The 27,367-nt window shown below is 44.2% G+C and overlaps 2 protein-coding genes across 3 annotated transcripts; one reads left to right on the top strand and one right to left on the bottom strand.

Annotated features, from left to right (window-relative positions):
* Positions 1–153: 153 nt before the first annotated feature.
* Positions 154–8,647, bottom strand: pigw (phosphatidylinositol glycan anchor biosynthesis, class W). The gene is made up of 2 exons (XM_064982426.1): positions 8,493–8,647; positions 154–3,852 (listed from the first exon to the last, which is right to left on the bottom strand). The coding sequence occupies exon 2, from the start codon at positions 3,847–3,849 to the stop codon at positions 2,353–2,355; it is 1,497 nt and encodes a 498-aa protein (XP_064838498.1). The 5' UTR covers positions 3,850–3,852; positions 8,493–8,647; the 3' UTR covers positions 154–2,352.
* On the top strand, positions 8,637–27,364 carry LOC135551050 (unconventional myosin-XIX). 2 transcript variants are annotated; one of them, XM_064982424.1, is made up of 24 exons: positions 8,637–9,008; positions 11,201–11,354; positions 11,657–11,805; positions 12,280–12,393; positions 13,617–13,749; positions 13,988–14,057; positions 14,315–14,417; positions 16,234–16,330; positions 16,541–16,617; positions 16,729–16,819; positions 17,022–17,190; positions 17,565–17,638; positions 17,896–18,017; positions 18,507–18,620; positions 18,955–19,131; positions 19,522–19,662; positions 19,835–19,942; positions 20,206–20,276; positions 20,616–20,695; positions 22,371–22,531; positions 23,720–23,849; positions 25,186–25,271; positions 25,677–26,003; positions 26,212–27,364. In XM_064982424.1, the coding sequence occupies exons 1-24, from the start codon at positions 8,961–8,963 to the stop codon at positions 26,323–26,325; spliced, it is 2,910 nt and encodes a 969-aa protein (XP_064838496.1). In that variant the 5' UTR covers positions 8,637–8,960; the 3' UTR covers positions 26,326–27,364. The 2 variants fall into 2 exon arrangements, with proteins under 2 accessions (XP_064838496.1, XP_064838497.1); XM_064982425.1 differs by lacking the exon at positions 8,637–9,008 and having other exon boundaries at positions 11,267–11,354; positions 11,638–11,805.
* The last annotated feature ends 3 nt before the right edge of the window (positions 27,365–27,367 follow it).

Raw genomic sequence — 27,367 nt, 5'->3', positions numbered from 1 at the left:
TTTTTCAAAATCGAACGCTAGGGGTCGACAAAGAGGGGAAATGTTATTTCTGGTGGACCTTAACAGTAAAGATGAATGTCTGTTTTTTCTCCTGGCTGGCTCTATGATAATATATTTGATCAAAGTTACATTAAATGTGAATTATAAACGAAACATTTCAAAGCAGTTTATTATCAAGAGATCATATTTGTACAACATATTTGCATAATATTTACAATGGCAACTTTTGCTTTAAAGGTCATGAACAGTCAAAATCATGTTTTTCACGAAATGTGATGATGTTTGGATGAAACCAGACCAAAGTATTGATGACCAAATTATGAAAAATTACTGTTGATTCTACATTGATAAAATTGGATCATAAAGTTACTGGTCCCCTCCCCATATCAAACACTTGGATTCAGGAGGCGGGAATATTAAGGGGATAGGTTGACATCACCCGAATTATCATTTTAATACACCAATGGTAACATGATATTCTCTTAAATAAGGACCCGCCTTGTGACCAACATCGGAGAAGGCGTGTTTGCCGAGGGGCGTGGTTTATACTATTCGTCTATAGTGTTAGCTAGTTACTGGCTAGCTAGGTCTTCATCTGTGTAAGGTATTAGCTAATGACTGTCTAAACTCTGACACAGTTGTCATGTCAATACATCCGTCAGTGCTGCTGTAAACCACATAGCAACAGACATGCCAAACGGGAGAAGCATAAAACAAATTGACATCAATAGCTAGGTTTTCATCCAAATGGCGACCGATTTTCATGCTAATATTCTAAAATCTGCATAAAAAACAATATGTGCATTTCCCCACCAGAGATGTATTTTCCATCAAATTTACTTGGCTGTGCGTGATGACGTTGTGCACATCAAAATTACTTTCGCTGTTCAATTCCCACGAACCAAATAAAAAATACAAGCGAAATGGGTTTCTATCACATTCTCAACTCTACTGAAGGTTTTGTCACAAAACATCTGTTTTTTTTTTTACCTTTATTTAACTAGGCAAGTCAGTTAAGAACAAATTCTTATTTTCAATGACGGCCTAGGAACAGTGGGTTAACTGCCTGTTCAGGGGCAGAACGACAGATTTGTACCATGTCAGCTCGGGGATTTGAACTTGTAACCTTTCGATTACTAGTCCAACACTCTAACCACTAGGCTACCCTGCCGCCCCTGCCAATAGCTGGCAGATACAATGTGGGTATAGTCTACATGATGGGATTTAAAAAAAGAGTATTTGTTTCAACAGCAGCCAAGCATCGATCATCATGTCATCAGAATAAGACCCTCGATATTTATTGGAAAGGAACATCAAGTCCATCACCGTGCACATTCACCACCTTGTGAGGTTCATCATAACTTATTTCATCTGTAGCCTAATAAACTGCATGCTTTCTGACCCAGTTGTGTTAGAAACACAAATACTTAAATACATTTGGTCAATCTGTGACACATTTACTATTTCTCAATTCAATAGTGTTTGAACAACACAAGTAAATTAAGTATATCTGTAATAATAATTGAAAGTAAAAATAACCTGTTTTCATTAGGTGTAGCTTCTGTCCAAAATTGAATGAATGATTGAAGTAAATCCAAATTCTTATTTTGTGCATAAACTCACATCACCGTGCACTTTCACCACCCTGTGAAGTTCATCATTTATTTAATCTGTCGCCTAATAAACTGCACGGTTCCAAGGGGTCATAGTGGGCGTACCACACAACATATCATCGAGTGACTCCAAGTTAACTTTGATAGTTTTGCACATAAAGGCATTTCCAACACCATTTCTCACATAATTAATTTTACAGACACAAAAAGATCCCAGCATGTCGAACGAACAAATTCTGTCGGCATTTACAAAGATTGTCCTGAAACTACCAGTTTTCACCACAGCTTGTCATGATTTTATTTTAATACGGTATGACTTCACCCACATTAAACCTGGATGAAAAGGTGGTTAGTGATGTTTTGAGTTGTTTTGTGTTTCACCAAAATTTGCTTGAGATGATTTTACTGCAACACTGTGTCCACGTTGCTTGACATAGGCGTTTCAAAGAGCTGTCTGTCAAGGGGAGCTCATGAATATAAGATCCCTGCCCACTCAGCCTGTATTTTCTAACTTCCTGGTAGTGAGCCATGAGAGAAAAATGTAAATTAAATCATGGGTGATATTTTAGTTACTCAAAAGGCTATTTTACATGGGAATCAGAATGACTGTTCGGGACCTTTAACACCAACTATAATATGGAAAACAATGTAACAAAACACTACAGTGTATTGGAATAAGTCTACGACTTAGTTACAATAGGAAGAACAGGCAGGCATTGTAAAGAGAATGGCACTGTGCTTACCAGAATTTTACTGTGATTTTCATGAGATGTAAAATATATATTGCAAAACTATTTATGAACATGTATGACAGCAAAACACACACAGAAATGTAATCACTACTATTGAATGTATCTACTAGCACATTTGTGATTCCAGTCAGTAAATTGGCAAGCATGAAAAACAACAATTGATTACGGTTCACAGCTTGAATGAGACAAAGACTTTCAACTTTCTTCTCCATTTTCTCCTCAGATACAGAGGCTTCCTTTCTACAAGGATACCAGGAAGACGACACCAATACGCAACCTGATACCGTTTTCATAAAAAACAAAATAACATCAGCAGTTGCTAAACAGGACAAGAAAAACATGGACTGGGCAATGGTCCAGAGGCAGAACGGGAGATTGGCCATCCTGCGAGACACTGGCTCAACAGAGGCCTGACACAGGATCAAGCCAGTATACAACACAGCACTTCCCAATAAGAGATTCCAAATCACTCTGATCCACTCTTTGACTTGTGTCCTTGGTCGCATTACATACAGTCCAATCTGGACCCCTGCCATATAGATGGCTATGTAGCCCACAACAGATGAAACCCCCTCCATGTTGGCTTGCAGAAAGCCTCCCGTCCTGTCATTGTTGTGGATGATGGAATACTTCAGTCCAGACATCTCCAGGGTCACTTGGTAAAGTCCTCCAATCAGAAGGGCCAGGAGCCATGACCCGTTGACAGGGAACAGAGCCAACAGCACAGAGGCTGCCACTCGGACTATGGCTAGGGTGAAGAAGAAATTCCAGTGCACGCCGTACTCAGACACGTGCTCGTGGTAACCAGCCATTTTCACACTCACCAGCCTGGCCAAGCCTAGAATGACCAGGGGCCAGACAGACACGAGCTGTTTAACCACTTGGCTTAACTTGGATCCTGAGACTTCCTTCCTCCGTGCCTCTGGGCAGACCAGGGCGTTGGCGAGGACATAGGCTCCAACACCAAAGTCCATAACCCCCGTTCCATAGGTTTCCGTTTTTGCATAGCGTCTTGGGAACACGCTGAAGTCGACAGCTAGAATGCTAATGGCCGTTTTCACATTGACCAGGACTCGAAAGATCGTCACAAAGGGCACCTGGTCGCACTGAACATGGCTCTGGAGGAAGCTCTTGGCAGCAGTGTCCTTAGAAGTTGCGCTGGGCCTGGTTGGCCTTTTGGTACGGTAGATATAGCATAGCACAGCCCCAGACACAACAGTCAGGCCCAGGATGACTAGGTGAAGGATGTCACTCAGAACGGTGCATGATAAGACCAGGGGCAGGATGATCATGGAGAAGTCCAGGACGAGGTGGGCGATCCAGGGGAGGGGGAGCACCCCCCTACCCAGATGGTATAGAATCAGAAACAGTCCTCTGCTGATCAGGCACAGTGGGGCCAGAAAGGAGCCCAGGGCAACTTCCCCAAGGCTGGTCCCATTCAGATTGCTGACGAACGCCTCCTTCAATTCCTTCTGACTTGACATTTCCTACAAAGGAGGAAAAGAAAATAATCATTCCAACACCTCAAAGTATTGGACAGTAGCCATCAGGATAAGGACATTCCTACCATTACCCTAACCCCTACCATTACCATTACCCATACCATTACCCTAAACCCTACCATTACCCTAACCCCATACCATTACCATTACCCTAACCCCTACCATTACCCTAACCCCATACCATTACCATTACCATAACCCCTACCATTACCCTAACCCCTACCATTACCATTACCCATACCATTACCCTAAACCCTACCATTACCCTAACCCCATACCATTACCATTACCCTAACCCCTACCATTACCCTAACCCCATACCATTACCATTACCCTAACCCCTACCATTACCCTAACCCCATACCATTACCATTACCCTAAACCCTGCCATTACCCTAACCCCATACCATTACCCTAAACCATGCCATTACCATAAACCCTGCCATTACCCTAACCCCTACCATTACCCTAGCCCATGCCATTACCCTAACCCCTGCCATTACCATTACCCTAAATCCTGCCATTACCCTAACCCATACCATTACCCTAACCCCGTACCATTACCCTAACCCCTACCATTACCCTAACCCCTACCATTACCCTAAACCCTGCCATTACCCTAACCCTACCATTACCCTAACCCCTGCCATTACCCTAACCCCTACCATTACCATTACCCTAAACCCTACCATTACCCTAACCCCATACCATTACCCTAACCCCTACCATTACCCTAACCCCTACCATTACCCCAACCCATACCATTACCCTAACCCATACCATTACCCTAACCATTACCATAACCCCATACCATTACCCTAACCCCTACCATTACCCTAACCCCTACCATTACCCTAACCCTACCCTAACCCCTACCATTACCCTAACCCTAAACCCTACCATTACCCTAACCCCATACCATTACCCTAACCCCTACCATTACCCTAACCCCTACCATTACCCTAACCCCTACCATTACCCTAACCCATACCATTACCCTAACCATTACCCTAACCCCATACCATTACCCTAACCCCTACCATTACCATTAACCTAACCCCTGCCATTACCCTAACCCCTACCATTACTCTAAACCCTGCCATTACCCTTACCCTAAACCCTGCCATTACCCTAACCCCATACCATTACCATAAACCCTGCCATTACCCTAACCCCTACCATAAACCCTGCCATTACCCTAACCCCTACCATTACCATTACCCTAAACCCTGCCATTACCCTAACCCCTACCATTACCCTAACCCATACAATTACCCTAACCCCTGCCATTACCATTACCCTAAACCCTGCCATTACCCTAACCCCATACCATTACCCTAACCCTACCATTACCCTAACCCCTACCATTACCCTAAACCCTGCCATTACCCAACCCCTGCCATTACCCTAACCCCTACCATTACCCTAACCCCTACCATTACCCTAACCCCTACCATTACCCTAACCATTACCCTAACCCCATACCATTACCCTAACCCCTAACTCAGCGAAATGACATTGCCTCTAGAAGCACTGCAAATATTGCAGTGAGCGAGATTCAAGACTTCGCTCTCACACAGGTAGACACAGTATCTGAGCATGGGTTTTCTTCAGGGGTAAAAATCCATTTGAATTCAATCCCATTTTTATTTGAACAAAACCTTCCATACATATTTGCCGAGTGTAGAAGTGGCTTTTTAGACCTGAACAACAAAATATTCGGGTGCTCAAAGTTAACCCATTTTTGCATACCCCACCATGCAATGAGACATACATGTCTTCATCACTTGAAAAGATACATGGTTGAAATATTATTTAAAAGCTTACAAACAGGGTTATTAAATAATTGTATAATGTCTGGAAAAAAACAACAACTTTTAAATAAAATGTGTTTATTTATTTTTCTTTAATGTCAATTATCTAAAACGCAGATTTTTTTCATATTCTATTATCTTGTTGCTTAGACCATATTTTACATCATCCAAGAGGCGTGTTGTGCCCGCCATCAGTTGAGACACATGCTCTTGAATACAGGGTGAGAATACCCTTTTCAAAATGGTAACACAAAGATGGTTGGAGGTCCACACATCAGAGAACGCTGACATGAATATCTGTTGTTTTAAATTTAACTCTCAATCTTCCATAGGAAACCTATTGAAACAATAGAAATATAGATAATAGAATAGACATGTCCATTTGACGGTGGGTGGACCGGCGATCATCTTTGTGGTAGTATTTAGAAGTAAAATTGTCAATTCAATAAAAAATATCACCGCCAAGAGTGTGCAAAGCTTTCATCAAGGCAAAGGGTGGCTACTTTGAAGAATCACAAATTTAAAATATATTTTGATTTGTTTAACACATTTTTGGTTACTCCATGATTCCATATGTGTTATTTCTTGGTTTTGATGTCATCAATATTGTTAAAAAAAAAAAAAAGTAAGAAATACCCTAGAATGAGTAGATGTCCAAACTTTTGACTGGTACTGTATTTAAGTTAATCTGGAGGCGAAATAAACACACACCTGTTTAGGCGAGGTGCTGGCTAGCGGAGTAGAACACCTGGTTAGGAGAGGTGCTGGCTAGCAGAGTAGAACACCTGGTTAGGAGAGGTGCTGGCTAGCGGAGTAGAACACCTGGTTAGGAGAGGTGCTGGCTAGCAGAGTAGAACACCTGTTTAGGCGAGGTGCTGGCTAGCGGAGTAGAACACCTGGTTAGGAGAGGTGCTGGCTAGCAGAGTAGAACACCTGTTTAGGCGAGGTGCTGGCTAGCGGAGTAGAACACCTGTTTAGGAGAGGTGCTGGCTAGCAGAGTAGAACACCTGGTTAGGAGAGGTGCTGGCTAGCAGAGTAGAACACCTGTTTAGGCGAGGTGCTGGCTAGCGGAGTAGAACACCTGGTTAGGAGAGGTGCTGGCTAGCAGAGTAGAACACCTGTTTAGGCGAGGTGCTGGCTAGCGGAGTAGAACACCTGTTTAGGAGAGGTGCTGGCTAGCGGAGTAGAACACCTGTTTAGGAGAGGTGCTGGTTAGCAGAGTAGAACACCTGTTTAGGAGAGGTGCTGGCTAGCGGAGTAGAACACCTGGTTAGGAGAGGTGCTTGTTAGCAGAGTAGAACACCTGTTTAGGAGAGGTGCTGGCTAGCAGAGTAGAACACCTGTTTAGGAGAGGTGCTGGCTAGCGGAGTAGAACACCTGTTTAGGAGAGGTGCTGGTTAGCAAAGTAGAACACCTGTTTAGGAGAGGTGCTGGCTAGCGGAGTAGAACACCTGTTTAGGAGAGGTGCTGGCTAGCGGAGTAGAACACCTGTATAGGAGAGGTGCTGGCTAGCAGAGTAGAACACCTGGTTAGGAGAGGTGCTGGCAGATGGCGGTAATGCAACATGTATTGGATGCCAACCGCCCTTAAACCTCAATGAAAAAGAAGAAGAGGGCTTCCATCATTTTAATGTCGTCAACTGGGTCAGACTTCCAACTTCAATGGCTGATCTCTCTTGGTGACCCTGTTGGGAGTCATGTCATCAGGAGGGATCAGACCATTGTAAAGAAGAAAATGGACTACTTCAAAATGGAGATAGCCTCAATAGTTCTTTCTGCCCATGCTGTCACAGAAGCTAGAATGGCACATGCAAAAAAATGCATCCTCTATCTTTTAATATGATTCAAATGGATTTACCTTTCACGCTTAAGCTTGGTAGGTATGGGACCAAAACAGCTGTTTCTAACTTCAACAGAAGTTTAGCCTTATGCTTCAACACTCTAGAATAGTAGAACAAACAAGTTGCAAGTTCGAAATGAAGTTGTTGTGGAAATTTACCCGCCAAGATGTTTACTTTGTGCACCAGCTGAATCTACCTTTGATGCCGCATTCAAATCAACTGGGATTTCGGAACTCTCAGACTTTAGACGTCAGTGCGTTTAAGACAACTGGGACCTCGGGGGAAAAAACGAGCATGGAATCGTTTGAACGGTCATCCAACTCGGAATTCTAAATCGGAAACTAGGGCATCTTTCTATAGCTCAGACCTTCCGACCTGAAGATCACTGACGTCATGATTTGACCTTGTTTTTCTGAGTTCCCAATTGTCTTGAAAGCACCATGACTGTTTTAATTTCAACTTCAATGAGGTGAAGTCAGAGCTGAACATAGCAAATATTTGTTTAATTAAATAAAAAAAACTTGATCTAACTAGGCAAGTCAGTAATTAAAAGAACAAGTTATTATTTAACAATGACGCCTACACCGGTCAAACCCTCCCCTAACCCGGAAGACGCTGGGCTAATTGTGAGCCGCACCGTGGGACTCCCGATCACGGCCGGTTGTGATAGCCCAGGATCGAACCAGGGTCTGTAGTGACGCCTCTAGCACTGAGATGCAGTGCCGGGAGCCTACTCAGGATCCAGTTGAGACTTTTGCATGAGGAGATAGATAAGCAGTATATATATATATATATAAGTACAAGCAAATATAAGTTTAATTTTATGCCAACCAACTCGTTATTTGCTTACAAAATGTGATTACAAGATTGAAAATCATTTACGCCTCAATGAGACAATAAGTCTGGCTAGTCAGCATTTGGCGCTTACATCACAAACACACAGACAAGACTTGATTATTTTTTCCACCTACCGCACTTTACTTCGGTTCAAAACAAATCTCCGTTTATAATAGACGAATCGTCCTATATTAATCGGATATAAAATGTAGCCCACATCCTCGATGAATGTATTTAAAAAGCTACCACAACATGGTGAATTCTTACTTCCGCGTTCTGCATCTGGGCGTTTCTGTGTTCTACGTCACGAAGAGTGTGCGTACTATTGCTCATGTCTCAGCAGCCGGTGTGAGCAAAACGAGGCGGGTTAAGTGTTTTTTGTCCTTCACTGTGGAATTTTATCACAGAGGGATAGGGAAACTTTCACATTCCATGTCAAATGGCGGCGAAATAGTCAAGACAGACTATGGACCCTACACGTCTAAATTATATAAAAGTCTGATTCACTTGTGCCTTGTGTCAAGGGGGGGAAAAAAATCATTGATTAACAGCATTGCCTTTTCTACTCTTCGCAAGGGCGGCGGGGACAACTTCCAAAATCCATGAATTCTGAGAGGAGTCAGCGCATAGGAAATGGACACGGGGAAAAGGTAGGAGACAACAGTGGGCCTTTTGAAAACTTTGGTAGTTAGTTGTATTTAAAGTGTTTTTAATGAATCTGAATATTAACTAAAGTCGGCTTTATCTTGCATTGATGCTGTTCTGCGTAGAGGGGCTTGTTCAGCAGAGTGTAGCGTTACATAAAGAAATGTTGTCTACACCAGGTTTCCCGAACTTGGTCCTGGGGCACGTTTATTTTTTCTTCTTCTCCCCAGCAGCTGATTCAAATAACCATCTCATTACCAAGCTTTGATGATTTGAATCAACAGTGTAGTGCTAGGGCAAACCGGGGGGCCGGACAGAGTTTGGGAAACTCTGGTCTAGAACAGTAACATTTTGCCTAGCTGTTGCCACACCTGTGTAGCTCATGTATGCTGATATGCAACAGTTCATCTGTAACTGTCATGAATCTCCTCACAGTTTCATAGAATTGACAAAATTCGATAATCTAGAGTTGTCTTCATTCAGCCTTTTGAAAAATCTCCAAGACAGTTATTTTCAATCTTTTACTGACCGTGTTCAATTGGTGGCATGCAATCATCACTTGTTACAATCAATTGAATACAAATACATGATAACATTGACAACGGAGCATATAATGCACCCCATTATAGCCTCATACTTTTATGCTATCTAGTGCTCAACGAACATTTTCATGTGTAACAAAGCTTTAAAAAAAAAAAAACGTGATTTGAAGCTACACACAATTTGACACCGTTTCACATGACAAATAACGTAAATAGATCATGATTGTTTTGTGATAAGGTAAAACAATTGTATCACGACAACGCTGATGGTATGTATGTACATTTAAATAAGCCTCTGCACACGTTGTATGCAAAATACACATATTTCATGCATCTGTTGCCAGACTAAAGAGCTATATTTAACTGAGCACCATTTGGTAGGATTTAACCAATCCAATAAAGATGTCTAGAGAACACACTAACTAGACACTTAGGATAAGCAAGCTAGCTGGAGATTAAACGTTTATTTTGTTGAATGTAAATAGACTTAACCTACAGCTGTTTTTGTAGTTTCCTGATTGAAGCTGTGGTGCAGTTAGTTTTTGTCCCGAAGGCCGGTCTGGTTTGTCCCGTGGGCCGGTCTGGTTTGTCCCGTGGGCCGGTCTGGTTTGTCCCGTGGGCCGGTCTGGTTTGTCCCGTGGGCCGGTCTGGTTTGTCCCGTGGGCCGGTCTGGTTTGTCCCGTGGGCCGGTCTGGTTTGTCCCGTGGGCCGGTCTGGTTTGTCCCGTGGGCCGGTCTGGTTTGTCCCGTGGGCCGGTCTGGTTTGTCCCGCGGTCTGGTTTGTCCCGCGGTCTGGTTTGTCCCGCGGGCCGGTCTGGTTTGTCCCGCGGGCCGGTCTGGTTTGTCCCGCGGGCCGGTCTGGTTTGTCCCGGTCCCGTAGGCCGGTCTGGTTTGTCCCGCGGGCCGGTCTGGTTTGTCCCGCGGGCCGGTCTGGTTTGTCCCGCGGGCCGGTCTGGTTTGTCCCGCGGGCCGGTCTGGTTTGTCCCGCGGGCCGGTCTGGTTTGTCCCGGTCCCGTAGGCCAGTCAGTTTTTTTTTTTGTGTTTAAACTTTTAATTGGAACAAATCTTTTTTTGAATTGTGTATGCAGCAACAGAGTGATGCTGAGACTTTCACTCTAAAATGTATGTTGCATGTCAAACAAAAAAACTATGATTTTAAAAGCTAAATGAATCATACAACTAACTTAACAATCACCGCTGAACATTTTTACAAAAACACGTTTACTTGAAGAACAGTGCAGATGCTTCATTTGGTAACAGAATGACGGTGCACACCGCCATTCTGTTACCAAACTTTGCATCTGCACTGTTCAAGTAATAATAAAATAATAATAATATATCCCATTTAGCAGACGCTTTTGTCCAAAGCGACTTACAAGTCGGCTGGGGCCACTACTTTTACATATGGGTGGCCCCAGCAGGAATCGAACCCACGACGCTTGGCGTTGCAAGCGCCATGCTCTACCGACTGAGCCACAGTCGGAGGGACAAGTACACGTGCTTTTGTAAAATGTTCAGCGGTAATTGTTTAAAAGTCTTATTAGATAAATCTCAGTGCAAAGCCCTCATTTAATGCTAACGCCTGTTATGATACAGACCTGCGTTCCCGTGGATAGTACAGGCCGCTGGTGTTTACCTCTCCCTTGGTTACCACAGGTGAAAGGAGGAGTCAGGAAGAAGTCTGGACTTGCTCACAGGAAGTCTCTGAATGACTCACTGGAGGGAGAGGTCAAGGCCTTCCTCCTAGACGAGGGCCAACTGCACACTTACGACGACCTCACCAGAGTCAACCCCGTGACCCCAACAACAGGTAGGCCCAAAGCCATGGCGACCTCTGTGTTGGAGAGAGCCAGACATGACTCAACAGCAGTCAGGCTTGTTTCACTTTGGAACGGCAACTGACATATTTCAGAGGGACTTTAAACAATGGTTCCCTTTTTAGCAAACTAGCTACTAGTTTAGACTTTCTGTTTTCTTTTTAATTCATGTGTAAATCCCTGTGTGTTTTTCTGTGTAAATCCCTGTGTGTTTTTCTGTGTAAATCCCTGTGTGTTTTTCTGTGTAAATCCCCATGTTCCATGTGTAAATCCTAGTGTGTTTTTCTGTGGTTAGTGCTGAAATGCCTACAAGCCAGGTACAGGGCGAAGGTGTTCTACACCCATGCTGGCTGTACTCTGGTGGCCCTCAACCCTTTCCAGCCAGTCCCTGACCTCTACTCCTTGGATGTGATGAAGGAATACCATTGTGCTCCACAGCCACAGGTACTGTACAACCATTATCCTGTTTATCAGTGGTATTATCATGGCCTTTTTGGTTTATAGCATGTCATATATATATATATTATCTTTATATATATATCTTTATATATATATATATATATATATATTTGTCTACTAGATTTAATTTTAGTACCAAGTTACTGTAACACATGAAATAAAGTTGGGTAAATTAATGTTTTAATAGTTTAAAAACATGGGGCAGCAGGGTAGCCTAGTGGTTAGAGTGTTGGACTAGTAACCAGTAGGTTGCCAGTTCAAATCCCCGAGCTGACAAGGTACAAATCTGTCGTTCTGCCCCTGAACAGGCAGTTAACCCACTGTTCCTAGGCTGTCATTGAAAATATGAATTAGTTCTTAACTGACTTGCCTGGTTAAATAAATAAAAAATGCTGACGGAAAGGAGTCACATTTCATGAATTCTTACAACTCTAATAATTGTTTTCTCTGTCTGTCCAGGAGTCCAAACCCCACATCTTCATAGTGGCAGAGGAGGCCTACAGAAACGTACAAGGCCAGGTGGAGCCCGTGAACCAGTCTCTGGTGGTCAGCGGAGAGAGCGGAGCAGGGAAGGTATAACGTCACCAATCATTTTTATTTCATTTTACCTTTATTTAACTAGATTTGTACCTTGTCAGCTCGGGGGTTTGAACTTGCAACTTTCCAGTTGCTAGTCCAACACTCTAACCACTAGGCTACCTGCCACCCCTACACTCTAACCACTAGGCTACCTGCCATCCCTACACTCTAACCACTAGGCTAACTGCCGCCCATACACTCTAACCACTAGATTACCTGCCGCCCATACACTCTAACCACTAGACTACCTGCCGCCCCTACACTCTAACCACTAGACTACCTGCCGCCCCTACACTCTAACCACTAGGCTATCCTGCCGCCCCTACACTCTAACCACTAGGCTGCCTGCCGCCCCTACACTCTAACCACTAGACTACCTGCCGCCCCTACACTAACCACTAGGCTACCTGCCGCCCCTACACTAACCACTAGGCTACCTGCCCCCCTTACACTCTAACCACTAGACTACCTGCCACCCCTACACTCTAACCACTAGGCTACCTGCCCCCCCTACACTCTAACCACTAGACTACCTGCCGCCCCTACACTCTAACCACTAGACTACCTGCCGCCCCTACACTCTAACCACTAGATTACCTGCCGCCCCTACACTCTAACCACTAGATTACCTGCCGTCCCTACACTCTAACCACTAGGCTACCTGCCGTCCCTACACTCTAACCACTAGGCTACCTGCCGCCCCTACACTCTAACCACTAGGCTACCCTGCCACCTCTACACTCTAACCACTAGGCTACCTGCCGCCCCTACACTCTAACCACTAGGCTACCTGCCGCCCCTACACTCTAACCACTAGGCTACCTGCCGCCCCTACACTCTAACCACTAGGCTACCTGCCGTCCCTACACTCTAACCACTAGGCTACCTGCCGTCCCTACACTCTAACCACTAGGCTACCTGCCGTCCCTACACTCTAACCACTAGGCTACCTGCCGTCCCTACACTCTAACCACTAGGCTACCTGCCGTCCCTACACTCTAACCACTAGGCTACCTGCCGCCCCTACACTCTAACCACTAGGCTACCCTGCCACCTCTACACTCTAACCACTAGGCTACCTGCCTCATAATGGTGGATATAATGTCTACTCTTTTATTGCACTGTTATGAAGTGTTAATAATGGAAGTGTAACATTTGTTTGTTTTTAAAAGTACCCTGAGTTATTTCAGATGAACTGTCTCTTTGTTCTTGTCCAGACATGGACCTCCCGTTGCCTTATGACCTATTATGCCACTGTAGCAGCGTCTTCCTCGCTGATGAAGAGTCAGGACACCGTGGAGAGGATAGAGAAGAGGGTACTGGACTCCAACCCCATCATGGAGGCTTTTGGTGAGACTGGAAAGCATTTTTAGTTTCTAATATCAACTTTTATTTTTTTATTTTGTTTTTTTAAATATTTTTTTTATAAACGCAATCATCAACAACTTAACCAATATTGGGATAAAGATGTCTGGATCTAGCTAATCAATGTGGTATTTATTTGATGTGTCCGGTTGACATTATTATTGTTGTTGCTATATGGGCTCATTCCATGCTTTGTTTACTTACTGGGCCCCTATTTATATAGGCAACGCCTGCACCTTACGAAACAACAACAGCAGCCGATTTGGGAAGTACATCCAGCTGCAGCTCAACCGGTATGTCTGGTTGTCTATCTGATTCTAGATCAGTCCTGTTTAGCCAAGTGGTCATTGATGACTACGACCATAATAGTTGACAAGATGGCACTGACAGATCTGAGAGCAGAGCAGTATGTCATCACTGCAGACACCTAATAAATAAGTGGACCGAGGTATGAGAACAGCACAATAAATCTTAACTGGAAAAGGCTGTTTTGTGCTGACGCCGCAACCGACGCCCTGTTCTTTCAAATGTCATTTTGTCATCTGTCCAGGTCTCAGCTGCTGGTGGGGGCGTCCGTGCAAACATACCTACTGGAGAAGACCAGGGTAGCTGGACAACCAGCTAATGAGAGAAACTTTCACATATTCTACCAGGCAAGTTAAAGACACACTCTTGACTACAAAGATGAATTCCAAGTTAATGTTAATTAACTCTGGTTAATTGTAAGTTAAGTAATATCTTATGTGTGTGTGCATGGCCTCTGTACATGTCAATACATTTAGTGTGTGATATATATATATATTACACTGCTCAAAAAAATAAAGGGGACACTAAAATAACACATCCTAGATCTGAATGAATTAAATATTCTTATAAAATACTTTTTTCTTTACATCGTTGAATGTGCTGATAACAAAATCACACACAAATGATCAATGGAAATCAAATTCATCAACCCATGGAGGTCTGGATTTGGAGTCACACTCAAAATTAAAGTGGAAAACCACACTACAAGCTGATCCAACTTTGATGTAGTGTCCTTAAAACAAGTCAAAATGAGGCTCAGTAGTGTGTGTGGCCTCCACGTGCCTGTATGACCTCCCTACAACGCCTGGGCATGCTCCTGATGAGGTGGCGGATGGTCTCCTGAGGGTTCTCCTCCCAGACCTGGACTAAAGCATCCACCAACTCCTGGACAGTCTGTGGTGCAACGTGGCGTTGGTGGATGGAGCGAGACATGATGTTCCAGATGTGCTCAATTGGATTCAGGTCTGGGGAACGGGCGGGCCAGTCCATAGCATCAAAGCCTTCCTCTTGTAGGAACTGCTGACACACTCCAGCCACATGAGGTCTAGCATTGTCTTTGCATTAGGAGGAACCCAGGGCCAACCGCACCAGCATATGGTCTCACAAGGGGTCTGAGGATCTCATCTCGGTACCTAATGGCAGTTAGGCTACCTCTGGCGAGCACATGGAGGGCTGTGCGGCCCCCCAAAGAAATGCCACCCCACACCATGACTGACCCACCGCCAAACCGGTCATACTGGAGGATGTTGCAGGCAGCAGAACGTTCTCCACGGCGTCTCCACAGGGCGCCAGTGGCGAATTTGCCAATCTTTGTGTTCTCTGGCAAATGCCAAATGTCGTGCACGGTGTTGGGCTGTAAGCACAACCCCCACCTGTGGACGTCAGGCCCTCATACCACCCTCATGGAGTCTGTTTCTGACCGTTTGAGCAGACACATGCACATTTGTGGCCTGCTAGAGGTCATTTTGCAGGGCTCTGGCAGTGCTCCTCCTTGCACAAAGGCGGAGGTAGCGTTCCTGCTGCTGGTTTGTTGCCCTCCTACGGCCTCCTACGTCTCCTGATGTACTGGCCTGTCTCCTTGTAGCGCCTCCATGCTTTGGACACTACGCTGACAGACACAGCAAACCTTCTTGCCACAGCTCGCATTGATGTTCCATCCTGGATGAGCTGCACTACCTGAGCCACTTGTGTGGGTTGTAGACTCCGTCTCATGCTACCACTAGAGTGAAAGCACCGCCAGCATTCAAAAGCGACCAAAACATCAGCCAGGAAGCACAGGAACTGAGAAGTGGTCTGTGGTCACCACCTGCAGAACCACTCCTTTATTGGGGGTGTCTTGCTAATTGCCTATAATTTCCACCTGTTGTCTATTCCATTTGCACAACAGAATGTGAAATGTATTGTCAATCAGTGTTGCTTCCTAAGTGGACAGTTTGATTTCACAGAAGTGTGATTGACTTGGAGTTACATTGTTACACCTGCATTGCTTCTACACCTGCATTGCTTGCTGTTTGGAGTTTTAGGCTGGGTTTCTGTACAGCACTTTGAGATATCAGCTGATGTACGAAGGTTCATATAAATAAATTTGATTTGATTTAAGTGTTCCCATTATTTTTTTGAGCAGTGTATTGTATGTATTGACATTCTTGACATTCTGTTCAGATGATGACAGGAGGCAGCGATGAGCAGAGGAGGGAGTGGAAGATGTCACATGACCAACGTTTTGCCTGGCTTCCAAATGCTGAAAAGACATTGGAAGGTACATTTGTTGTGTCCTCATCCTGCTCCAAATAGCTTCTAATCGGTTGCACGTATTGAATGTAAAGGTACCATGTATTTTTATTCTATTCAGGTCAATGTTCCCTGTTTCTGATTTTCTTCTTCTTCCTCTTCTTTGTCTTCTTCCTCTTCTTTGTCTTTTTCTTCTTCTTTGTCTTTTTCTTCTTCTCTTTGTCTTTTTGTTTTGCAGAGGATTGTTTTGATGAGACTGTAGAGGCTATGGTACACCTGGGCATCAATGCAGAGAAGCAGGGACATATATTTAGGGTAGAAGGATATAAACTAAATCACCTAAATGATTCCAAAGAAGATTCTGTACTGTCTCCACATAGTCACTCATAAATATATTTCTACCACAACTTCCTGTTGTCTTAACAGATACTAGCAGGTCTTCTTCAGTTGGGGAACGTGACTTTCTGTTCTGCGATGGATGAATCGCAACCCTGTGACCTCGAGGAGAAATCCAAAGGTATTTAATCTGATATTTACACTAGATCAACTTTCCCTTTCTGGCATTTTAGACTTCAATTCAGTTAAATTTAAACTGTTGTCTGACTCCGTCCTCAAACCTTTTCAGACATCAGTTCAGCTCCAACGTTGTCTCATCAATCAATGAATCCTATTTGAAGAGTGTTTTTTTTTTTACATGATCCTCCTGTCTCATCCTGTAGAGTTTATGCATCGTTGTGCATCGTTGCTGTGTGTCCCGGTGGAGGAACTGCAGACATGCCTCAGGGTACGGACCCTGAGGGCAGGGAAGCAGAGTGCTCTCTTCAAGCCCTGCTCGCAGGCAGACTGCAGTGTCAGGAGGGACTGCCTCGCAAAGGGCATCTATGCACAGTGAGTCAGACCAACCGAGAGGACATATTTCCTTCACAACCTCGTTTATAATCACTCCTAAGTAAAAAAAACGAATAAAAAAAAAACTGTCATAAATATTTAGATCTGAACCAGGTTGTGATTTTGAGAACTTTACATTTTTTTTCCCTAAAGTAGATTCTGAGAGGTTATACTTATTAGAAACATGCGTTTGGGCTGAGGTCCAGCTCTTGTCTGTTGGGATGAAAGACATGCCTGTCCTCTCCCTCATCAACTTCATTCTGAAAATATCACACCCTTTTAAGGTGTACTGTAACTACAATGGAATCAACCATTTGTGTAATGTGTACTGAATGTTCTTTTTTTTGTTATTTTTTTGTTATTTTTCCAAACAGATTATTTGAATGGTTGGTTACGTTCATCAACGACAGCATATGTGCAGACAACTCGACCTGGTGTAATTTCATAGGTAAATAAGTGGTTTATTAAATTACCTAATCTCTCCCATATTAATAATTAAAAAGGAATCCTTTGTTTGCTTGTCACTCTGGTTAAGCTGAACCTGTCCTTTTTTTTTGGGGGGGGGGGGTTAACTTTTCCTTTGTAATTACACCGGTATAGTGGGTTCAATTTAAAACGTCTGCTAAATAGAATTTGTTACATTTCTTCTGTCTGTCTGTCTCTCTCTCTCTGTGGCTGTCTCTGTCTCTCTCTCTTTCTCTCTAGGTCTGCTGGATGTTTATGGTTTTGAGTGCTTTCAGTTTAACAACCTAGAACAGCTTTGCATCAACTACGCCAACGAGAAACTGCAGCAGCACTTTGTAGCCCACTATCTCAAAGCCCAACAGGTAGCTTGTTAAGCTAAGTTGAACATTTTCCAAGTTGAAATAGTGAACTGTGTTTTTCTAGTTTTACACTCTACGTCAGGGGTATTAACCTCTGACCCTACGCAGTACGGAGCCGGTGGATTTTCTGTTCTACCTGATTTAATTCATTGAACAACGGAAGAAGAGGAAAAAAAGCAACGAGACTGGCTTCGAGGTCCAGAGTTGTTTGGGGGCTGTACGGCTCCAGCCTCCGGTCTCAGGGCGCCAATCTGTGTAGAACGAGACTGGCTTCGAGGTCCAGAGTTGTTTGGGGGCTGTACGGCTCCAGCCTCCGGTCTCAGGGCGCTAATCTGTGTAGAACGAGACTGGATTTTCCAATTCTGAATGAGCCAGAGGGCGTGTAACACTTTGGAGCACAAGAAAATGCCGTCTTGGTTACCTAGTGCCGTCTTGGTTACCTAGTGCCGTCTTGGTTATGTAGTACTCAACAGTGAAGTCTCTCGTCCTTAGGAGGAGTACGTCGCAGAAGGGTTGGAGTGGTCGTTTGTGAAATACCAGGACAACCAGGGTTGTCTGGATCTGATAGAGGGCATCCCCACCGGAGTGTTTTCTCTCCTCAATGAGGTGTGTACAGTAGTGGATCCCAACTCCGGTCCTCCAGTATTCCTCCCCAACAGCGCACATTTCTGTTGTAGACCCGGACAGAAACACCTGATTTCAACACGGGCTCGATGATTAGTTGACAAGTAGAATCCGTTGTGTTTGTCCAGAGTCACGACACACATGTACTGTTGGGGGGTACTGGAGGACCGGAGTTGGGATCCACCGCTCTAGAATACTGCGTTAGAGCCTTTTTTATAATTCGTTTTGTTGTACAGAAACAATATATCAAGCTCGTTGGTTATTTATGTTACCGGTTTATGTATGTCTCTGTCTGTTAACCCATCCATCCATTCAGGAATGCCTTCTCAACCGAGCGTCCGACGCCCAGCAGTTCAGGGTTCGTCTGGAGAAAGAGCTGTCTGACAACGGCAGTATTAGCTGGGACAAGTTCAGCAAGCAGCCCCACTTCACTGTGGCTCACTATGCTGGCAAAGTCTCCTACCAGATAGAAGGCATGATGGAGAAGAACAAGGTACGTTGGAACGAGGCTGTGGAAGGTGCTGCTAATCATTTCATTAGTTGATCGCAAAAAAACACTTTTTTTTGATTGATTTTACAAGACCCGCCTGTGCTGATTCTATAATGGATAACTGACATGTTTGGTTTTCCACATTTTGTTAAGTTACAGCCTTATTTTAAAATGGATGACTTTTTTTTTTTTTAATTTATGATAAAGCATAAACTGTTTTCTAGATTTTTTTTTGCAAATGTATAAAAAAAAACAACTGTTATCCAATTTACATGTGGAGAAAGTGAATGGGTCTGAATGCTTTCTGAAGGCACTGTACTTCATAGCCAAAGGACATTGCAAGACTTAATTTCATGAGAAGACTCACGGAAAGCACCCTTCTCCCTTCTATAGGACCCAGTGCCCCCAGAACTAATCCACCTTCTACAGAAGTCTGAGAACCCTCTGCTTTACCAGCTGTTTGCTGACAGAGACCCAGTGGGTCAAGGCACCAGGGGACTCAGACAAGTGGTCACTGTGGTCTCCAAGTTCAAGGTGAGGCAAACCATCCTATATTTATTTATTTTTTGTTAGGAATCCTTCTGTTCTATTGTTGATCTCTATTTGTGGTATTCACTTGTTCTAGAACTCCTCAGAGCTTCTTGTTCCAGAACTCCTCAGAGCTTCTTGTTCCATATTTTCTGGATGGTAATTGTCTCCCTTATAGAACTCTCTGGAGAACCTAATGAAGATTCTACACAGCACCACGCCTCACTACACCCGCTGCATCAAACCCAACACAGACTGCAGGCCTCTCACCTTCAAAAAGGAGGAGGTAGGAGAAAGAGACTGCTTTGACGTGGTAACGAACCATGACAACGCATCAATCATCATCACGTCTTTGTTCAGTAGATGTTTTTATCTTCTTGGAACACAATCATGACATTTGATAACTGGATAATTAAATGTGCAATTGATAACTCCGATATTGGTCACTAGACAAATTGTATATTTTTAATTCAATATGTTCTACAACTCTCTCTCTCTCTTATAAAGCTATATTTTATGACTTTGTTCATTTTATGATTTCATTGTTAGGTCATTATGCAACTGGAGGCCTGTGGGATTGTAGAGACCATACACATCAGTGCAGCAGGCTTCCCAATAAGGTAAGGTCAGAGGAGGCAGGTGTATTGTTCAGACTTAGGGGTGTCAAATTTCAAGTAACTTTCCCAGGTTTTCAAGAAATCCTGGTTGAAGGATTCTGGATTTCTTTCTTATTCCCTCCTAATTCCAGGGATCTTCCAAGCCTGGTTTTCTGGATTTTTGCAATACTATAGAGAGCAGATCCCTTTCCTGAACTGGGCTTGAACCTCTGCACAACTACACAAGAGGCACTGTCATCGGTACCACTGACCCAGAAAGACACGGGTCATACTGAACAAAATCCTCCTCTTGATTTAGACTGCCGCTTTCCATCTCACTTTTGTTTTTGTTTCTCTGTGCAGAATTCCCTATACGAGTTTCACACAGCGTTATGGACTGATTTCCAACTTGACGTTGTTTTGTCAAGGAGCTGGTGAGCAAGGTAAGTCTGGCATCAGGAGACATGTGCTGTAGTGGTGTTTGGTGTTATGCCAATGATGACTTTAAACATATTTTTTTATTTTAAATCGATGTGGTAGGAGGAAACTGAGGATGGATAGACATTGTAGTTACTTCTCAGTACTAATCTAATTGACAGAGTGAAAAGAAGGAAGCCTGTACATATTATAAAACATGCTTCCTGTTTGCAACAAGGAACTAAATAAAGTTATATGGAAGCAAATGTGACCAATCAATTCACTTTTGTATCCTGAATACAAAGTGTTATGTTTGTCAAATCCAACACAACACATTACGGAGCACCATTCTCCATATTTTGACTTAAATCTATGGCAAGACCTGAAAATGGTTGTCTAGCAATTATCAACAACCAATTGGAAAGACCCTGAAGAATTTTGAGTAGAATATTGGTCAAATGTTGCACAATCCAGGTGTGAAAAGCTCTATATACAGTGTATTTAAATCAAGTTTGAATTCAGGCTGTAACACAACAAGTCGAGGGGTATGAATACTTTCCGAAGGCTCTGACTCCAAAGAAAACAAACCGTTGAATCGTGAACTCTCTGGTCATATGCAAGTTTTAGCAGAAGCCCCTGCTGTATTCATTCTGCTATCTTTGTTCTCTCTTGCTGATGGCTCTTTTCTTTTCTCTCTGCTTGCTCTCCTGTCCTTAGAGGTGATCCTGTACTCTCCCCTCCTACTCTGGAGCTCCTTAGAGTTGACTTTTTTCTAAAAATACGTTTCCAACTATTTTTATAATCTCTCAGGTAAAAAAAAACGCATGCTTAAGCAATTTCTTCATTGCATGCTGTGCTATTTCCTTCTCTTGACGTTCCCGGCTTGCTCTTGCTGTGAAAATGAATGATCTGTCCCGCGGTCAAGTTGACGCTATTTGGTTGTAATTCCAGAACGGAAATATGTTTTATGCTAATTGTCCATTGTTATGGGGTGACACTTTATAGCTCTAGAACCTAAATACTGTGGTATGCTCTCAACATCTACATAGTTTTGCCTCATACCGTGGTTTACAGGCATGCCATCAAGTGTTCAAATACACAAAGGGGTATTCATTGTGTGGTTTGGCAGTGGAAACCAAATGGGTCAACAACATTCACTTTAACCTTGAAGCAACCATTATAAGTGTTACCATGAATCAAAATAATTATTTCTTCATATTTTACCAGGTAAGAACACGTTCTCATTTGCAGCAACGACCTGGGGAATAGTTACAGGGGAGAGGAGGGGGATGAATGAGCCAATTGTAAACTGGGGATTATTAAGTGACCATAATGGTTTGAGGGTCAGATTGGGAATTTAGCCAGGACACCGGGGTTAACACCCCTACTCTTACGATAAGTGCCATGGGATCTTTAATGACCTCAGAGAGTCAGGACACCCGTTTAACGTCCCATCCGAAAGACGGCACCCTGCACAGGGCAATGTCCCCAATCACTGCCCTGGGGCATTGGGATATTTTTTTAGACCAGAGGATCAGCTGTGGTTAGAAATCTGGTCGGTGTTGCAGGACCGTGCAGACTATGCTGTCATGGATTGACATGTAAGATGTGTTGAACTCTGCTGTGTGTGTGTCTATATGCAGTCCTTCATATAGATGACAGTCTGTTTATGTCTCTAACCCTTCTCTCTCGCTCTGTCAGGATTGGAGGCGGACAACAAGGAAGCTCTCGGTTCGGCTGTGGCTGATATTCTCAGGGTGGTGTTAAGTCATTCTCCCGACGCCTCGCGCCATATGGACAACGAGGCCCGCAGCTTGCTGGTGCACTGCGGCAGGACCAAAGTGTTCCTGACTAATTCCATGGTCAGTGCTGTATTGGTCTTCAGCATCATAGTTGGTTGAATTTACTTCTGTGATTTATCAAATCAATGAAATGTAATACTCTTGAGAAGTCCAGTTATGTATACTGGACCAAAAATATGCAGTTAACGATTGAATTGGGTTACAGTTCATATGATTTAAATTTGTTAGGCTCTAATGACTGGGTAGGGGTGCAGCTGAGGGTGTAGGCCTTCCCCTTGGAAGCCAGGTCCAGCTAATCAGTCAACCAATGTCTGCTCTGGTGGACATTCCTGCAGTCAGCATGCCAATTACACGCTCACTCAACTTGAGACACCTGTAGCATTGTCTTGTGTGGCAAATCTGCACATTTTTAGTGGCCTTTTATTGCCCCCCAGCACAAGGTGCACCTGTGTAATGATCATGCTGTTTAATCATCGTCTTGATATGCCACACCTGTCAGATGGATGGATTATCTTGGCAAAGGAGAAATGCTCACTAACAGGGATGTAAACAAAGTTGTTCACAAAAATTAGAGAAATAAGCTTTTTGTGCGTATAGAACATTTCTGGGATTTTTTTAGTGCAGCTCATGAAACATGGGGCCAACACTTTACATGTTGCGTTGATATTTTTATTCCGTGTAGTAAGTGTGAGTCGTATGTGAAGGCCCCTAATCCATACACTGTAACAGTGTCACACTGTTGAGTGGAGCATAAACACTCAGAACATCCCACTGGGCACAAACCGGTTGAAACATTGTTTTCCATCTCTTTTCATCAACAACAACACAAGCAATGTGATGACGTTGAATCAATGTGGGAAACTAATCTGGATTTGCAACAAAAAAATAGTTATCAACGCAAAGGAATTTCGAACACGTCTTTTTAGTCTAAATCCAATGAGATGATTCAAAATATTTTCTTGAATTGACGCTAGTTGACAACTAAAATCAATTGTAAATCAAAACTAAACATTGAACTGACATCTGCCAAGAGGGATAGTTCATAGCAGACCCTTTGTCACCATGGACTTGACAATAGAATTTAAGAATTGAATAGGATGTTTTCTGGGGCTAACAGACTGATGGCTCGGCCCCTGTAGACTATAAATCAACGTAGGTGACCTCCAGACAGTTGTCCTGTCTATAAGCAGTGTACTGTGAGCGGAGTCTGGGCTAGACCCTAATCCTCAGTTCCGATCTAATCTATAGCTGGAGCTGCTGGAGGAACACAGGAACTGGGTGTGCTCCCAGAGGGCCTTCTCTATCCAGTGCTGCTGGCACAGGCACAAACAACGCAGACGTCACGCCATGAGACGGGCCGTCACCCTGATCCAAGCAGGTAAGGTCAAGACCTAAATCCCTAGCAGTCTGGGTGAGAGCGGGAGAGGTCACAGTATAGCGCTCCGTAACAATGGCCTCGCTCCAACTGGGTCTGCCACTTCGTCTGTTATGCAAATGGAGATCAATGCATGGCACACAGCTCCACTGCTGTCTGTCCTGTCTTGGCCTGGCTGTTCCTGACTAGGGGGGCACGTCTTGGCCTCGCTGTTCCTGTCTTGGGGGCACGTCTTGGCCTCGCTGTTCCTGTCTTGGGGGCACGTCTTGGCCTCGCTGTTCCTGTCTTGGGGGCACGTCTTGGTCTGGCTGTTCCTGTCTTGGGGGCACGTCTTGGCCTGGCTGTTCCTGTCTAGGGGGCACGTCTTGGCCTGGCTGTTCCTGTCTTGGGGGCACGTCTTGGCCTGGCTGTTCCTGTCTTGGGGGCACGTCTTGGCCTGGCTGTTCCTGTCTAGGGGGCACGTCTTGGTCTGGCTGTTCCTGTCTTGGGGGCACGTCTTGGCCTGGCTGTTCCTGTCTAGGGGGCACGTCTTGGCCTGGCTGTTCCTGTCTTGGGGGCACGTCTTGGCCTGGCTGTTCCTGTCTTGGGGGCACGTCTTGGTCTGGCTGTTCCTGTCTTGGGGGCACGTCTTGGCCTGGCTGTTCCTGTCTTGGGGGCACGTCTTGGCCTGGCTGTTCCCGTCTTGGCCTGGCTGCTCCCGTCTTGGCCTGGCTGCTCCCGTCTTGGCCTGGCTGCTCCCGTCTTGGCCTGGCTGCTCCCGTCTTGGCCTGGCTGCTCCCGTCTAGGGGGCCTGGCTGCTCCCGTCTTGGCCTGGCTGCTCCCGTCTAGGGGGCCTGGCTGCTCCCGTCTAGGGGGCCTGGCTGCTCCCGTCTAGGGGGCCTGGCTGCTCCTGTCTAGGGGGCTTGGCTGCTCCTGTCTAGGGGGCCCGTCTTGGCCTGGCTGTTCCTGTCTGTCTGGCCAAGAGGCACCAGATGGTAGAGCCTGCAACCCTGTTCAGATGACTACGGGTTGCTGTACTTAAATCCTTATGAAGGAATAGAACAACTTAAGCTCACCTGAATAACACCTTGACCATATGTTTCCTCTGAGTCACATTGATGTTAATATCCAGATAAACCTTTTGGTGAGCAGATCTCGATGATTTAATCCAGATAAAGTGTTCCTTTTCATTCAGATGACAGCGTTTGACACAGCTGTTAAGACCCCCCAAAAATAGTGCATGTCTAGAATGCACGGTTGTCTGTGATGGATCTATAGAGATACGATGTAATAGTGTTATTATTTTTATTTTATTCTGTGGCTGTGTCGTTATCTGATCGCGTGTCCCTTCCTCCTGCAGCGGTGCGGTCATGGCTGGTCAGGAGAGCGGTCCGGAGGTGGCACAGGGCAGCCATTGTCCTCCAAAGGTCCTGGAGGAAATGGAGGGTGAGTAGAAGTCCTGCTAGCTTCTCGCTAGGTCACCCTCGCACAAAATGGGTTTTTAATCTCCCAAGGATGGTTCCTGGTTAAACAAAGAGGGTAAATTTTAAAATGGGAGCAACGCATGATTTTCTTGAATTAATTGGCTCCCATCCTCGCCGTCTGAATTCTCGGACAGTGTTTAACTCAAGTGGTCGGTCTCGGGAGGAATTTCTTCATTCCTACAGGAGTGAATTCATTTTGATTTTTGAAAATGTTAAATACTAACGGTTGCTTCAAAGAAAATACACCATACGCCCATTTTAAAAACAAAGTCAAGTTTTTGTTTTGTTTTTTTTGTTCATTGTGATGGACCTTGTCAGACATAGAAGGAAAATCTGTGACTGTACAGACTTTGTCCTTGTGTTGCAGGCGCTGATGGACTCCCTGGCTGAGGCAGAGCTGGATGACGCAGAGGATCTTCAGGAGGCTATGCCAACAGAGTTGGACTCCATCCTCCGGGCCAGGGGCTCGGTGCAGCTCTCCAGCATCCAGGAGCCCGTCATGGTGCGAGGCTGGCCCATGGGCTTGGCTCTGGCCTCAGCCCCCACCATCACTGTGTCCATGACCGCTACTGGCTTCCAGAAGATGATGTCTGTCATGGCCTGCCTCGACGGACACTGCTTCAGGAGCGGGGACTATAAGGTGAAGACCAACCAATTCAAACAGGGGGTTGCCTCCATCAGGGCTCAGCCCAGGGTAAGACCACCATCTCTCCCCTCCAGACAAATATTTGTAATACTTGAGGCAAGCGAAGTCGAGCACACTTCAAATATACATTAAGCAAATATATATGCATATTACGTAGGTCTACACCCTCAACCAGACAATTCCCAGCTGTATTCACGTGTGTTGTTGAATTTCATTGCGAATTTTGTTGTTTGTGGTCCTTTTCCCACTTCATTAGGGGTCTATTAAGCTCCACTACCAGCGATCTCCACTGCTCTACGCTGATCTGCATCCAGACCACAAGCGTGATGGAGTGACCGGCTTAAACCAGATACTGCTAGAGAGCACCTGAGTGGGATCCATTCTGTGTTCCTAATTTATATCCAGCACTTTTAAGTGAGCTGCCTCAATCATATAGCCACACTTTTTTTGATAAGTATTGTAGACGGAGATAAATGGACCAGGAGAAATTGTTTTGTAGTGCTTCAGCTGCCATATTGGAAATATTTGATCATTGTTGAAAGGCTCAGGCTTTATGCCCACTTGGGTGCCTTTTCTCAATCTGCGGCATTCAACTCAAGAATGTACTGTGGATGAACTTGGCTTTTTTTTTAATTTATGGGAAGCAGTTCATTTGGGATATTTGTTGTACTCCTTTTGTAAATGTTTAATTTTAGATATTGCTGCATTTTAAGTTATTGACAGGCCTGTTTTCAGAGGGAAATTATTTATCAGGGATACATGTTGTTTAAACCACATTGTTTTTTTTAAACCTATATTCCACTTGAGCTCACAGACCAAATCTAAGTATAATTTTAGCAAAGTCAACCACAGATCAAGGGAAACGCTGGGCATTTACACCAAATCCAGTTTATTTTTATGGCACAAGCTTCATTATTAGAGGTACACTACAGTGTTTTGCATATAAGGGAATAGTAGTATGTCTTTGAACAAGCTTTATGATCAATGCCAACCAGTTTGCTACTGATCGCTTTCAGTGTTAAACCAAACGGCACGACAGAAACACCAACGTTTTGCTCTCTTTATTTGAAAGGAAACATTGATGCGCCACATTGCTTAATGCCAAGATGTGTTTATATGTTCGAAAAGGATTGTATCCTTTGATCTGTATTTTGCCACTACAATAGTTGCCTTGTCCAAATCTGCTACTAGAGTAACCCTTTTTTTTTTTTTTAGTAACCCACTGCTCGTATAATCCTTCCTTGAATTATGTTTGTATTTTGAACTGCCTAAACAATACTGTTTGTTTATTAAGGGCATTCAAAGCCATAGCTACTTGGTGTTTCAAAGGGTTCTTGGTACAGCTATATAAAGATCTGACTTAGCTAGTTGGAACTACAGTATTGCAAAGATAAGTTAAAATAAATATTTAA

Source organism: Oncorhynchus masou, chromosome 12, assembly GCF_036934945.1.
Source record: "Oncorhynchus masou masou isolate Uvic2021 chromosome 12, UVic_Omas_1.1, whole genome shotgun sequence".
In the NCBI taxonomy this organism is placed as follows: Eukaryota; Metazoa; Chordata; class Actinopteri; order Salmoniformes; family Salmonidae; genus Oncorhynchus; species Oncorhynchus masou.
This window is presented reverse-complemented; position numbering and strand designations above follow the sequence as displayed.

What these genes read in the sequence shown, in the direction of transcription:
- pigw (XM_064982426.1), bottom strand. Translation starts at nt 3,849, where the DNA reads ATGTCAAGTCAGAAGGAATTGAAGGAGGCGTTCGTCAGCAATCTGAAT.
- LOC135551050 (XM_064982424.1), top strand. Translation starts at nt 8,961, where the DNA reads ATGAATTCTGAGAGGAGTCAGCGCATAGGAAATGGACACGGGGAAAAG. An exon ending in GAAATGGACACGGGGAAAAG is followed by an intron (nt 9,009 to 11,200) that starts GTAGGAGACAAC and finishes TGGTTACCACAG; the next exon opens with GTGAAAGGAGGAGTCAGGAA. An exon ending in TGTTTTCTCTCCTCAATGAG is followed by an intron (nt 18,621 to 18,954) that starts GTGTGTACAGTA and finishes CCATCCATTCAG; the next exon opens with GAATGCCTTCTCAACCGAGC.